General features: G+C 41.6%; 1 protein-coding gene across 2 annotated transcripts in view; it reads left to right on the forward strand.

Annotated features, from left to right (window-relative positions):
- The window catches only part of ABTB3 (ankyrin repeat and BTB domain containing 3), a 201,269-nt gene that overhangs the window by 130,841 nt on the left and 54,760 nt on the right, over positions 1 to 15,668 (forward strand). For both annotated transcript variants that reach the window (XM_066590499.1, XM_066590501.1), the window contains one exon: positions 4,116 to 4,320. In XM_066590499.1, the coding sequence (XP_066446596.1) occupies positions 4,116 to 4,320 (205 nt within the window). The remainder of the gene's footprint in view (positions 1 to 4,115; positions 4,321 to 15,668) is intronic.

The raw sequence follows: 15,668 nt of genomic DNA on the forward strand, positions 1-15,668 counted from the left end.
CTGACATTAGCATTTAAATACCCCAATTGAAGTTCGAGGGGTCCCTATCACCCCCTACACACACACACATACACGGAGATCACGGAGTGCATTTTGGTTGCCAAGGTAGCCAGGAGTTTTCTGAAGGCTCTCAGGGCTACCATTGCAGATTGCCTATGAACCCATGCCTGTGGTGTGGCTTGATAGACGGCCTGTCAGATGGCTGTATAATGTAGTACTATGGTATTATGTTATACTATGGTATTATATTATACAGCAGGAATTATCAAACGGCTGTAAGTTCAAGTCTCCCAATGGGGACTAAAAAATTTCCTAAATAATGGGTAAAAAAAGTTTTCTAAATTATTAAAAAATGAAACATAATACAAGTTTTAAAAAGTCCTTTTCCTATATTTATTATGAAAAACCCTCAAAATAAAGTCTAATATATGAAGGTAATGCATTATTTATCTATTTATCCCGCTCAGTGAACGTCGTCAGAATTCCGTGTTCTTTTGCTCACCTCTTCGCCAAGAAAAAATGTAATAAAAAGCAATCAAAAAGTTGTGTGTGTACTCCAATATAGAACCAATGGTACCACTCGAAACTACAGGACATCCTAAAAAAAACAAGTATTTAACTATCCCACAGTGACCAATAGTGCCGTTCCTCTAAGACATTGATAAGCTACTACAATCATATCCACATCCCATTTAGAATAGTACACCTTTGTGCACTCAGAGTACTAAGCAGAGACACATAATAAGTGGCACTTAATATTGTATAGTGAGGAATTGTATTCTGACTATTTCACATATGGGAGGGATTTTGGTAATAGAGCCTGGCATTGGGAAGTCAAAGAGATCACTCAGGACTGATTAGGATCCGTTTGAAAATGGATCTCCCCATAGCTCACATGGTTCCATTATGGATGGAAGCCGTGATGCTATAGTGTGTACAGAGCCTCGTATTATGGATGCTGCAAACCATATGTTACGCAGCTACTTTCAAACCCACAACTTCCTCAGGGAAATGTGAAAAACTACAGCAGAACCACAACAGTCACCAAGCAGAAGGTGAAGACACCAGGCATTCTTGTGGTGTTCTTATCATCTGTAATGTGGAGATAGATTTCGGGGTTATGTTGGGTTGCCTGCCATGTGTTCCTCTGCTTTGTGTTAAAAGCTGTAACATGGGTCTCTTGGGAATAAGTCTGAGCACTAAATTCTCCATCTGCCTCCTGTAAATATCAGGGGAGTATGAGGAACATCTTAAATGCTCCAAGTTTTATTTCAAGGGGATATCCAAGGGGAGTCTTGTAGCGCCCGGTACAATCTGAACCAAGGTCACAAGTATGACCAAGGGGAATAACTCATTACACTACTTATTAAAGGGATTGTTCGGGACTTTTAGTATTTATGACCCATCCTCAGGGTAGCTGATCGTCAGGGATCTGTCGCTAGGATTTCCCCACCGATTAACTGATTGCTGGATCTGCTGTCAGTGTGGACAGACCTGGATGCAGAGTTAGGGGCAGGGCAGCAGACTATGATTTTTTTTTTACCAAGTAGTTCATTTTTTGGCCTATTTTGTCAGGGCTGATTCATATGAACAATAAAAAAGTTTGTTTCCTTTCCCACTGCTCAAAGTACTCGTAAAAAAAAAGTTGAACCTTCCCCAACAATGTCCATTGGCGTACTACTTCCCAAGGGTTCCGCCAACATTGACCTGCCAACAGAAGCCGGTACTAGTAACACCCTCCACACCAGAAGATGATTCCGGTTTCTTCTGGGTACCCCCTTGTATATATGTGGCCCTTGGCTGTATTGTAACACTATGAGGGATCTATTCTTTGTCCTGGGCACTAGAGGTGTATAACCTACTCATACAAACAACAATAAACCGGGGTGTGATAAGAAAAGGCGGGGTGGATAAGAAGAACCGACCTGGTCAGTGAAGGTATGGGGTGGAGGCTCTCTAGGTGGTCCATGTCCAGGGTCACACGTCCTCTATGCACTTCCTAAAATCCGGCCCTGAGATTGAACCTGTGCTACACCCACAGAAATCTTCAGTTTTCACTGTAACAGATGTGTCATGCTCTACATTAGTCTTCCCAATTGCTCTCTCCTCCGAGGGCCATTTATCAATTCTCCGGTTAGTAAAGTTCAAGCAGCATACTTATTTATTTTCTAAAGTCTTGTTGGATAAGACACAGACTATTGTAAAATAAATACAAAGAAAGTCCATTTTGTGCTGATTTTTTTTTTTAAAGCTCTCCTAGTACGGCGATGAGCGCTTGGAGACAGTAGTCGTTACCATAGTAACGCAGACCAAGAAATAATCAACAGATGAAAAAAACTCAATACAAATGTTTTATAAGCCGGGGAAACAATATACTGGCAGAAAACAGCCACTGAACGAGCCTCGTGTACATTATGTAAGCTATTTCACAACATAGTACCGTGTTTCTCCAAAAATAAGACAGTGTCTTATATTAATTTTTGTTCAAAAAGGTTTAACTTTTTTACATGTATAGCTGCCTGGACACTATTTAAATTGACTTTTTCAATTAACTGTTAGCAGGGCTTAATTTTGGAGTAGGGCTTATATTTCAAGCATCCTCAAAAAGCTTGAAAAATCATTTTGCATCCTCAAAAATTCTGGAAAATCATGCTATGTCTTATTCTCAGGGTATGTCTTATTTTCAGGGAAACAGGGTATATATGTATATGGGTTTATCTATATTTGGTTTTTAAAAGTGCCTAGAGTTTTTACACATTTTTATCTATAGGGGGCGGTAATACCAGACTTGCAGTAATTTACACCACTGGTAAAGTCATGCTATTTAGTTTGTCAAGTCAAAGATTGATTGAATTTCAAATGTGACAACCGCTGTTCAAAGGATCTTCGCTCTACTACAACTTTAGCAAGTGGCGATATCGAGCACTCAAAGAGCTCCTCCTACCGAAAAGAGGAAACTCCATCCTGATGCATTGTGGGAGTAAATTTCAGGAACAGAAATGTACTTAGGATTAATTCTGCATTAACACTTTAATGCAATCCAACATAAATGGGAATAGCATGGAGCCGATATCCGGCAACAGAAGGCGCAGTTGGGTATAACTCCGATTGTGACTGTTAACCCTTTGCAATCCAATTTTGGATTCAGGTTTTTCTAGAGGGCTTTCTTCTTCTGCCCTTATACAATGGCTCCATCTGCTGGCTAGAGCCAGTACTGCAGTATGTGACATGCCGGAGAGGCCCCCAACAACAGAGCGGACAGTAATATACAGTAAGAATACCCTGTCGGACGTCTTTCAACATCGGAGCTGTACAGCTTTCAATCAGAATGTCTTTAGATGTCAGACAGTGGATTGGAAAGGGTTAACATTTAGATGTGAGACAGAGGAAGTGGACTCCCTCTCTCTCCTGAATGGCCCTCACAATGAAATTGAGATGTCTTGTTCCGGTACTGAGGTATTGCAGTATATTGTGTAAGCGATTAAACAATTGCTAGTTCAAGTCTCCTAGGGGAACTAAAAAAAAAAAAAGGGCAAATTAAAACTTTTTATCATAAATTTAAAAAAAATCAGTTTTTCTTAAAAAAAAAAAACTTTTTGGAAGTTTAACATTAAAAATCCAAACATATCTGGTAACCCTTTGTTCGTAAAATCTAATCTATTAAAATAATGCATTATTTATCCCACATTGGGCAATGCTGTCAAGAAAAGTGCACTTTTTTTGGTCACCCCAATCTCCATTGCTGTAATCATACTGACCCACAAAGAGCTATCATGTCATTTTTACTGCACCATGCATGCCATAAAAACACCCCCCCCCCAAAAAAAATGGCGCAACTGTGTTTTTTTTCCATTTCATCCCACTTAGAAATTTCAAAACGTTTTTCGATATATGATCTGGTACATTAGGTGTACTATTAAACAATACAACTTGCCCTGCAAGAAATAAGCCTGCATAGCTAAATCAACAGGTAAATACAAAAGGGTTTTTTTTTTTTTAAAGCGAAGAGCGAAAAATAAACATGAAAAAATGATAACTCTCTGGTCCTAAAAGGGTTAATTACAGTCTATTCTGGATGAGATGTTTCGGTAAATACATGTCTTCTTCTCCAACAGGTGACCTAGTGTCTCGGGCAATGCATCACCTCCAGCCACTCAATATAAAGCAGCATGGTAATGGCACCCCGATGCACAACAAGCAAGGACCACTGTATTGGGAGCCCGAGGCCCTGTACACGCTCTGTTACTTCATGCATTGCCCCCAAATGGAATGGGAGAACCCCAATGTGGAGCCCTCCAAAGTGACGCTACAGACAGAACGGTAAGGCCTTGTTACTTGGACAATGTTTTACATTATTATATGGTGATGGTTTGGTGGTTATTATGATGGCACTCTGTGGCAGTATTATGTGGTCACTGTATGGTGGTTATTATTAAGGTTCTCTAGGACAGTTTTATATGGTCACTGTATGGCAGTTATTGTGAAGGTTCTCTTAAGCAGTATTATGTGGTCACTGTATGGTGGTTATTATTAAGGTTCTCTAGAGAAGTATTATATGGTTACAGTAAGATGGTTATTATGATAGTTTTCTAGGGCACTTGTATGTGATCACTCTATGGCACTTATTAGGAAGCTTCTATAGTGCAGTATTACATGGCCACTGTACAATATGGTAGTTATTATAAAAGTGCTGTAGGATTGTATTATGTGGTCACTGTATGGCAGTTATAATAAAGGCTCTCTAGGGAAGTATTATGTGGGCAGCCTGTGGGACTGTTTTGGCACTATATAGTGCTATTATTTCAACACAGTATGGGACTATTACACTCATTGTCAAAAATAATTCAGCACCTGAAGTTGTCAGAACAAAAGAAACTTTCTCTGTGTGATTGTAATGTTGATATAAGTAAGAGATTACAATATCAGGGCAAAAGGAGAATTTATTGCGGAAAACTGACCCCTTGTAGGGAGGCTCTAGTACCCTGTTGTACCGCCTCTAGCTTGGATACAAGATGTGATACGGGTGGGCATGGAGACTCTAGTACCCTGTTGTACAGCCTCTAGCTTGGATACAAGATGTGATATGGATGGACATGGAGGCTCTAGTACTGCCTCCAGCTTGGATACAAGATGTAATACAGGTGGGCATGGAGGCTCTAGTACCGCCTCTAGCTTGGATACAAAATGTGATATGGATGGACATGGAGGCTTTAGTACCCTGTTGTACTGCCTCTAGCTTGGATACAAGATGTGATAGGGGTGGACATGGAGGCTGTTGTATCCTGTTGCACCGCCTCTAGCTTGGATACAAGATGTGATACGGGAGGCATGAAGGCTCTAGTACCCCGTTGTACCGTCTGTAGCTTGGATACAAGATATGATGTGAGAGGGCATGGAGGATCTAGTACCCTGTTGGGCGCCTATAGCTTGGGTGCAAGATGTGATACGAAAGGGCATGAAGGCTCTAGTACCCTGTTGTAGCTTGTATACAAGATGTGATATGGGTGGGCATGGAGGCTGTAGAACCCTGTTGTACCGCCTCTAGCTTGGATACAAGATGTGATACAGGTAGGCATGGAGGCTCTAGTGTCGCATTGTACCACTTCTAGCTTGGATACAAGATGTGATACGGACAGGCATGGATGATCTAATACTCTGTTGGGCTGCCTCTAGCTTGGATACAAGATGTGGTATGGGTGGGCATGGAGGCTCAAGTACCCTGTTGTACCGCCTCTAGCTTGGATACCAGATGTAATACGGGCAGACATAAATGCATACAGGTTCTGTATGGTATCCTTTGGCATATCGCTCCACATTTGCTGTAACTGGTCCACTAGATCATGCAAACTCATAGGATGTCGAAGTTGGCATCCCAGATGGTCCCATACATGTTAAATTGGTGATGAATCTGGCGACTGGGCAACCACAGAAGTGTGACAATGTTGTTGAGACATTCCTGTGACCCCCTTGTGTGTGCGGCCCAGCATTATCCTTCTGCCTCCTTGAAAGCCAACATGAGAGGAACACACGTGGCTACAGGATGTCCTGAACATATCACTGAGCTGTCATTGTCGTTCGTACCACTATTAGGAGTGACCGACTGTTGTATGCGATGGCCCCCAAACCATCTCATCAGCAGGAGGCCGTGTGCCGCTCCATAGCAAAAGCAGGATTATGTCGCTCACCCCTAGGTCTCCAGACACAAACATAGCCGTTGTCAGTGCCCAAACTAAACCTGGATTCATTGCTGCAGACAACCCCGTTTCACTTAATGGCAGTCCAGCTTCATCATTCATGACACCACTGCAAATGGAGGCAATGGTGGGTGTCAAAGGCAGTACATGTAATGGGTGAGACCTAATGTCCTTCAGCCAAGTGCCTTGAAATAGTTCTGACAGACATGGACCTGTGACGATGGTGACACCTGTCTCTGGATGGTGGACAACGAAACAGTTAGAGTTGCTGGTTCTTGTCGGACACCGTCACACATCCACTGGTCCCAACACCTCCTAACAGTCTGGTCAGAATGGGAAATTCATTGATATGGCCATCCAGCTTCTCACATCTCAATAATGCGCCCCTCTCAGACTCTGGTAACGGGTTAAAATCTCTTTTCTGCGTCGTAGAGGCATCTAGTGGTCAACAAGCTCTACACAAGCGGAAGAAGAGGTCACTACACACAAGGAGCCTCTGAGAGCCTTTTATAGGCCAACTAGGGAACCACTTTTAGGGCCTCCGGTGACAAGACCTTTCATCTAATCACCCCAACTCTAGTCATTTGTATATTTGCCTGAGATGTAACTGCATGCCAGGTTTTGCAGCAAAACAGCAACTCCATCATTTTTTTTGACAAATAGTGTATATGGGAAGGTGAAAGCTGGGTGACAGTTTTGGCCATTCTCACAGTTCCTACGGTAGTAATCATCCAGCTTTCCTAATTTTCTGAATGGCAAGTTTACCCATGTACTCCTCTAAAAGCTTGGTAGAAGATGAGGTTTCCTGAAGTCTGCAGCAGGCTCTATCACATATCCAGATGTTTCTTATCTACTTTATTCCAAAACATATTTTTGAAATTCTGGAATTGGAATATAATTTTCCAAGACCCACCTCACTTTATAACATTTTATTGTATCATAAATAACTAAAACACAGTTTGGTCTTTATTACCTGGCCAACAAGAATCTGCAGTCTTCACAGATGTTGGAATTCTCAAAAAACTCAAGTCTAACCAGAATTATACTCTTCAGTGAATTTAATATAATCTATCTATCAATCTAGCTCGTATCTATCTGTCTGTCTGTCTATGTGTCTATCTATGAATAAATTTGAAATAAAAGTATAAAACAAAGTTAACATGGTTGTCCCGCGGCCAAAACGAAAAAATTTTCACACCCCAGTCCCCCATGTTAAGCAAGCATCACAAACTACCCATGTAAATCGGTTTTTTAGAGCGTTTCTACTCACCATGAAGCTGTTTCATGAAGTTATAAAAATCTTCTTCTAAGATGGCCACCGTCATTTCCCAAGGTGCACCGCGGGTCTTCTCCCATGGTGCACTGCGGGTCTTCTCCCATGGTGCACCGTGGATGTTCTTCTCCAGTCTGAGCTCCACTGCCGATTACAGCCACCTCATTGGCTGATCGGCAACATGTGATGGGGCGGAGCTACGCGATGATGCTGAGAAGGGAGAGGAGCCAGGACGCAGCTCGTGAGCCTGGACCCTGCAGAAGAGGATTCCTCTCTGCGCAAGCGCGACTGTTGCGGCGACCAGAGGATAAGTTTGATCGTCGCCATGGAGACGGGGACACCAGCAGCGGAGGGGGTAAGTGTATAACTTCTGTATGGCCAATATTTAATGCATGATGTATATTACAAAGTGCATTAATATGGCCATACAGAAGTGTTTAACCCCATTTGCTGTCACGAGACAACCCCTTTAAGAATGAATAAAAATAATGGATTGCCTTTGTTTTAACCAATTAAATCTAGATTGTGGACTTTTCCAAGTATCCCCTTCTAACTGATATAACAGCTTTACACAATCGAGGCATTCTTTTCACAATTGCACTCAGGGTGTTGTAAAGCAATCTATTCCAACACTGGTTATATAGAATCAAAGGGTTTGAAAGTAATCTACAAAAGTTGAGACACCTGTAGGAATACTTTGCGTCCAGTTTCAAACCATATTTTCAATAATAGAGCAGCATAATTTGCTTTCTGTGCTGCAGAGCAGCTGTCCTTGATGTGTTCCCTTTGGTTAAAATACTAAATTCAGACTGTTTTTGCGTTTAATGCTAACATTTCATTATGTTTTTACATTTTTTACTTGCTTTTGAACCTTTGAATCCTTTCACATTATTTGCTGGACTTGTGTTAATGTAAAAAATAACGGGAAAAATGGAGGTGTTCTAAAACTTTTGAATGGTGTTGTAGTTCTGCCTGTACACCCTGATTCAATGGCCAGGCTGGGGGCGCTCAGTTTAGACCAGCTCAGCATCTGTTGATCTTTGCGGTTTCGTAGTATTTCCCGATATGGGGTCAGGTTGTAATCCTTCTTTAGATGTTTGGATAGGATGTTTCTGGAATGTTCTTATGTCGGTCCTCTAGTCACTGATATGCTCAACTTGCTCTTTGCTTGTTTTCTTTGCTTCTGTGAGGCGGTGCTGGTTTCTGGGTTAGGTGAGCTGGGTTTTGGTGAATTATTCTGGTGTGCGTGTTGTGCTTGGGACCTTTTGGCGTGGCAATGCTTTGTGCTTAAAAAATGGGCATCTGAATTTACCAATTTACATGAATGGGTCCGTGTATTGCCCGTTTTCAGTCAATAAACAGCACACAGACAGAAAATACGCCCATGTGAATGGGCCCTAAGGTTTTATTCACATTTGCGCTTGTCATTTCCACTGTTTTGCTCCATCATAGTAGTAGAACAAATAAAATTACAGAAATGCCATAGTTGGCACAAGACAGATCCCAACGTCACCAAATGGCCTCTATTGACTATAATGGCGGCCCTCAGCTGTCTGTTTTGTTCCCAAACAAAATAATGGAGCTAATTTGGAGCTAAAAGTGCACTATTCCTTATATTCATATGTTAATTCTCCCTTCACCAGAAGGCCTTCCCTTTGGACCCCCCTACAGGTAAAGACCTACTGTGCCTATAGGTAAATTCGCAGAGCTTCTCACCAAATCTAAACACTGCAGATTGCTGGTGTTATTATGGATCCTACTAGAAATCTTTTGACAGTGGAATGCAAATTGGTTCAAGATAAATGCTTGATCATGTGTCCTGAGCCGTCTTGTCTACTCCAAACCTAATGAAAGATTTGGAGTTGACCTAAAGCCCGGGGTCACTCTTCTATATACATGAGTCATACTGTGGATACGGGTAGAAGTGACTCTTTTCAATAAGTCACTCACTTTTGCTAAACGTTTTCACATTTCACACATCAACTCTTCATATTATGTTGAAGTACTTAGCTTTAATGATTTTGCATTACATAATGATTTCTTCTCCACTCACATCCAAAGTAAAAACAGATCACTCAGCAGCAGAGAGCAAGGCATGCTGGGAAAGTAAACAAAATATGTTGTTCGCTTACATGACTGCGTGAGGATAAAGGTACCAAGCAAAGGAAGGCCTATAAGGCAATGCAGGAACATAAATAATAGGTCACAAGAGCTAATTTGGTAAAGGCATGCTGGTCATTTTAGTTTTGCAAACAGCTAGAGAGCCTCAGGTTGCAGAGCACTGTTGTTTAAAATCTCAATTACCATTAAAGGTATATTGTTGTGATTGTTCTCAGATGTTCATATTTTCTTGGACTTTCAAGACGAAATTAACTTAATTGTGTGACCAGACGCATAATTTGCAAAATTGGTGCTTGTTAGTTTGCAGGTCATCATTGCACTGTGAATAAACTGACAAAGAAGCTCAATTAGTGTCTCCTAAGAATAGTTCAGGGCATACTTGTGCCTACAGATGTTCCTGAGAAACTTCATTAAAGGAGTCTTCTCATCTTCACATCTTACTTTTTAAAGATTGTATCTGACCTGGTGATCAGCTGATTGCCGCATGTCTGACTTCAGAAAACCTTTGAAATAGAGAGGAATTTAATGTCTGCAGTGGCCACTACAGGGGAAATGTGGTATGACATACAGAAGTTCAACTGAAAGGGTGATAATATAATATATGAATAGTCTAGGTCACTCTTTGTTATTTCCTTTCCCCTCTGGCTCATAGAAAGAGGGGTCCCTTTTTAGGTTAAAGGACCCATTAGACGTAGTAATTTTTGAAACAAGCCTTCAATTTCAACTGCCCCCTGAACTATTGGTGTTTGAGTACCGCAAGACCATGCACTATCTGATAATTAGTGCAGCTTTGGCTCTCTGTCGCTTGTCTAAGATGAAATACATGGGTATTTCCACAACAGCTTAGCAAGAAAGCTGCCACCGGTGTAGTCACAATTTTTGGGGTCAGTTACTGGATGCAATTTTGCTATTTGATTTGTATTCTTTTTCATTCAATATACATAAATGGAAAGGAATTGAATCAGATTTCAAAATTGCACCCTACAAATGACATCATCAACTGGTACAAGGTGACATATAATAAAACTTTAAGAGGTTGTCAGAAAATCTATTTCACTCTATAAAGGAATTCTGGGTTATTACAAATGGTTTTCCTTCATTTAGAACCCTCTTGTATTTGAAAGCAGCATCTCTCACTCTGGAGGACTCAACTGATGTAATGCGTTGTTTCCCCTTTGGAGGCGCTGCAGGGGCTTGAATACTCGCTGCCAGGTTCTCCCACAGTTTATGACTGCAACAGCCATACTCACCTAAGCACTCATGAAGAAAAAAATGGACTATTTGAATTGGGCAATCTCTTTGGTCTTGACTATATGATCATATGCTAAATGCTGCAGGAGATGACAAAACTTGTAGCCCAGGCTTGATTTTTGGTCATACACATATAATTTCTTTTTTGTACATCATCATTTTGATTGGCGTCACCAGTTCCTACATCAATACATTTCCCTTTTCTATCAGGCTTTGGTTTAAGATTCATAATGTCAAAAATTCTTGTTCTTCTGTCTTTTTATGTAGATTGCAGGCGTCCGTGCTGCGCAATAATATAACAAGTCAATTTTCTACTTTGAACAAAAATTGCAGTATGATTATCGTCGTTTCTTGAGGTGTCTTAGCACTATTATCTAGGCTTGGGTAAAACCAGCTTTCAGTGTGATTTTATTGTCCTACCATATCCATTTTCACGGCAGCAGGATGCGACCTTCTCATGATGACAGGCAGGGAATCCTTTTATTCTGTGATATAACAATGTCACCTTCATAAGGAATTCTCATCAAATTACAGACCGCCATGTCCTCTTCTCCCGTTCTGCTTTTTATCTGTAATGTCAGGCATTTTATGTGTGTGTTTTCTGTTTGAAAAGCCCTGTGGTACACGGAAGATGTAATTGTGTATGATAAAGCAGGGATGGATAAGGGGCTTTGGTAGAAATATTGTGAACGGGTCCTTATCTCATTTATCAAGAGGGAAGAAGAACAGATCCGAAAAATCTGCACTAGCGTATGGTTTTAAAGTATTGCCATAATAGGCTCCAAATAATAGTGTCATAGGGTGCCCAATTATGTCAGGTTACTCCCAGCAGTTCAGGGCTTTCTCACTAAAGTCATCCTATTCACAGGATAGAGGCTAAATGTCTGATCGATGAGGGTCCAACCATAAGGGGGTGTATGAATCTTGTCCTGATCGAGTGTGAGGCGGAGTGATGGAGATGCTGGGTTTAGTGGCGTAGCAAAGTCAGGTGGTACCTGTTGCAGGAAACGTTTTGGTCACCCCCCTCAGTAATAGCAACCGGCGCGGCCCGCACCTGCTGCACCGCTTCCTTCCTACGCCACTGGGTCGATCATGTCAAACCAAGTTGATCAGCTTCTACAATGAAGTAAGTTCTAGGCTGGACCTGGGAGAGTCTATGGATTTTGTACATTCTCTAAAGCATTTGACACCTAATAGGTTGATATATAAAATGAGACAGCTCGGATTGGGTAAAAACGTGTGTATCTGGGTAAAGAACTGGCTCAGAGATAGAAAGCAGAGGGTGGTAATAAATGGTTCGTACTCTGACTGGGCCACCATTGCTAGTGGTGGGCCACAGGGTTCAGTGTTAGGCCCCATTCTGTTCAATATATTTATCAATGACCTGATAGAGGGGCTGCATGGTAAAATATTAGTATTTGCAGATGATACAAAATTATACAAGACAATTAATACAACGGAGGACAATGCTGGGGGCTTGGGTAGAAAAATGGCAAATGAAGTTCAATGTTGATAAATGTAAGGTTATGCACATGGGCAGGAGAAACGGATGTCACCAATATACACTAAATGGGGTACTGCTAGGGAAAAGTGATATGGAAAAAGACCTGGGAGTACTAGTGGATAGTAGATTAAACTGAAGCAACCAATGCCAGTCAGCAGCTGCAAAGGCAAATAAAGTCTTGGGGTGCATTAAAAGAGGTATAGGGGCGAAGGATGAGAATATTATCCTCCCACTATATAAGGCACTTGTCAGGCCTCACATGGAATACTGCGCACAGTTCTGGTCACCGGTGCTCAAGAAAGAGGTTACAGTGCTGGAGGGGGTTCAAAGAAGGGCAACTAAACTAATACATGGAATGACGGGACTGGAATACCCAGAGAGGCTATCAAAATTGGGATTATTTACCCTGGAAAAAAGACGGCTAAGGGGTGATCAAATAACCATGTATAAATACATGAGGGGACAATACAAGGATCTCTCCCAGGATCTGTTTATACACAGGATGGCAACGGTAACGAGAGGGCATCCGCTACGTCTAGAAGAAAAAGGGTTCATCACCGACACAGAAGGGGGTTCTTTACTGTAAGAGCAGTTAGACTGTGGAACTCTCTGCCTGAGGATGTGGTGATGGCACAATCGATAGAAGAGTTTAAGAGGGGACTTGATGTCTTTCTAGAGCGCAATGATATTACAGGATATCATTTGATTCAGTGTGAAAAATTGGCATAGATTTCTCATTTTGACAGTGTGATTTTTTTCATGCGACTGAGAATCGGTTATGTGAATGAATGCATTGGCATCCAATGCTTATCGCAGTCGCAATTTTCGGCCGACGTTTTATCGCCACTCTTAAATAGCCACATAATAAAGCTTGTGTGCATGAGGCCTTAGTGGGGTTTTCCCACTTCTTTAATTTCCTTCACAACCACTCTGTCCTTTCTGATTGCTGCTGACCAGGACATGTGACTGCCGCAGCCAATCACTGGCTATAGAAGGTCACTGCTGTGGCCAGTGATTGGCTGCACCAGTCACATGTCCTGGTCAGCAGCAACCAGGAAGTACAAAGTAGTTGTGGAGCAATTTGAAGTTGTAGTAAAACCCCTTTAAGAAGTAGTACTAGATGGCAGAGCTCATATCATCCATATCATTTTTGATTGCCACTTTCGAGGTCATTGATGTTGTACTTTTACAAGGTTCCCTTTAAGGACTTGACTAAATAAACTAGGGTCAGTCTGTATAAAGAGAGTGCTTACTTAAGCCTTTTATTAACCCAGTTTACATACTGAAAATTGATTTAGAGGTGTATGTACGTAGAGCCCGCCATTGCCGAAATCCATCTATACAGGGGAGCTCTGCGGCTCGATGCCTCGCAATGTTTTCTACAAATGTAATTTCCATTTCACTCGAGGCAAATAGAAGCAAAATGTCAATCAAGGCAAAATACTTTTAATATCCTTAGTGACGTCTCCGATTCCAGAAGAGAAATCTATTCTATACGCTAATTAATGACATAACTCATGTCTACAATGTAATACACACGCTGAAAGCTGCTTGTGAAGATTCACAGATGGCACAGGGAAAAAACAAACAGAAACATGAAAATCGGTTTCTAATGATCTTGTTTTCTCCAGTTTCATCCAGAAACTTTATCTTGTTACTGTGACTTACCTCCTATTTATCTCCTTATCTTAAAAGCAGGTATATGTATCAAGGCGATTCTTCCTCAGTCTATATTCAATGGGAAGCAGGAGACAGCAGGGGCTCATTTTGCCATGGTTTCTGTGAGCTCCCCCTAGAGGTGGGGTGTGTAACTGCCAAAACAGGGTCACAAAAAGCAGGGGAGGCATTCAGTGCCGAGCCATTTTCTGCTAGGCATGGGCATACCCTAACTTTTGCAATGCCTGACAAGACATCTGCATTACATATAGAATTTTTTGGATTGTGACATTGGAAAATCACCAAATGTGATATCAGACATACACTTTCCTTATGGACTCTATGAAGGTATTTTTTAAAGAGGAGTTGTCCAAAATGTTAAAAAAAAAAAAAAGGCTGTTTTTTTTTTCCAAAAAACAGCGCTACATCTCTCCATGGGTTGTGTGTGGTACTACAGTATAGCTCTAATAAAGTGAATGGAGTTGTGCTGCTATACCATGCAAAACCTATGGACAGGAGGGGCACTGAGTCTTGCCTCTTCACACATGCAGTAAATATATATATACATAATTTTTACATGAACTAACAGGACCTTATTGTGATCATTGATGCTCCTTGCCTTGTACAATGGATGAGGAGTTCAACGCTCCTGAGACACTGAAGGTAATATAGGGGAACTGTGTAAACCCCGGGTTATCAAGAGTAACCTTTGCACTAAATTGGATCATCTAATGAACTACATTCTGGAAACTTTCAAGTTTAGAGCAGCTACAAAGAGTGTCCCTCGCTCCGGAGGACCCGTCCAGCAGATAATTCATTGATTTTAACGGACACTGTGTAATGCTCAGTTTCTCCTGCGGAGGCAGTGCAGGGAAATTGGACACTTAACTGACAGGTTTCCCCATAGATTACAGTTGCTCGCTGGCGATTCCAGCAGGGGGACATTTTGTCATCATCTTATGGTGAACTAACAAGCAGGCATTGTCCAAAGTGTGGCGCACTTTTAAAGGGTTATTCGCATTGTTGTTTTTTTTTAAACCTATTCACATATATCAACCCTGCTTGGTTCTTTTTAGAACTCCCATAGAGGTGGATGTTCTGACACCTCTGCAGCCATCAGGGCTGGATTAAGGCTGTCTATGGTACGAAGCAGTTCAATCATGATGGCCGTCTCTCATGACTGTAATTTTACATATTTGAAAGATACAACCTATTATAAACTATGCTCCGAAACAGAACCTTTTGGCAGCTTTTTTCGATTATTTTTTTTTGTCATACCTTCTTTTTTCGGTAAAAGAAGCTGCAGCCAGTACTTACCTACCAACTGTTGAACAATGTTTTTTTTTTTGGGCCTTGCTAAAACTGGGTCACGTCCAGGGATTCATCAGTACTGGTCAGGCATCATGTTTAAGTACTAGGGCTAAATTGGAAGATAGATTTTTAACCAGCACAAAATTGGGCCTAACTACTTCTCATTGGTTCTTCCGAACCCGTGAGTCCCACAGTTGGGTTTCCTCCCTTAGCTTGTTGGAGAGCAGGCAGCCAGGAGCCCCCTGAACAATGGATAGTTCTCCAACTGCTCCAATGATAATCCAGCCCTGGCAGCTGGGTCACCAGGCAGGACTGGGGTTGGCGGAAGCCACATTCTAGAGATAGGGATGGACATCTA

This window comes from Eleutherodactylus coqui, chromosome 2, assembly GCF_035609145.1.
Source record: "Eleutherodactylus coqui strain aEleCoq1 chromosome 2, aEleCoq1.hap1, whole genome shotgun sequence".
NCBI lineage: Eukaryota > Metazoa > Chordata > Amphibia > Anura > Eleutherodactylidae > Eleutherodactylus > Eleutherodactylus coqui.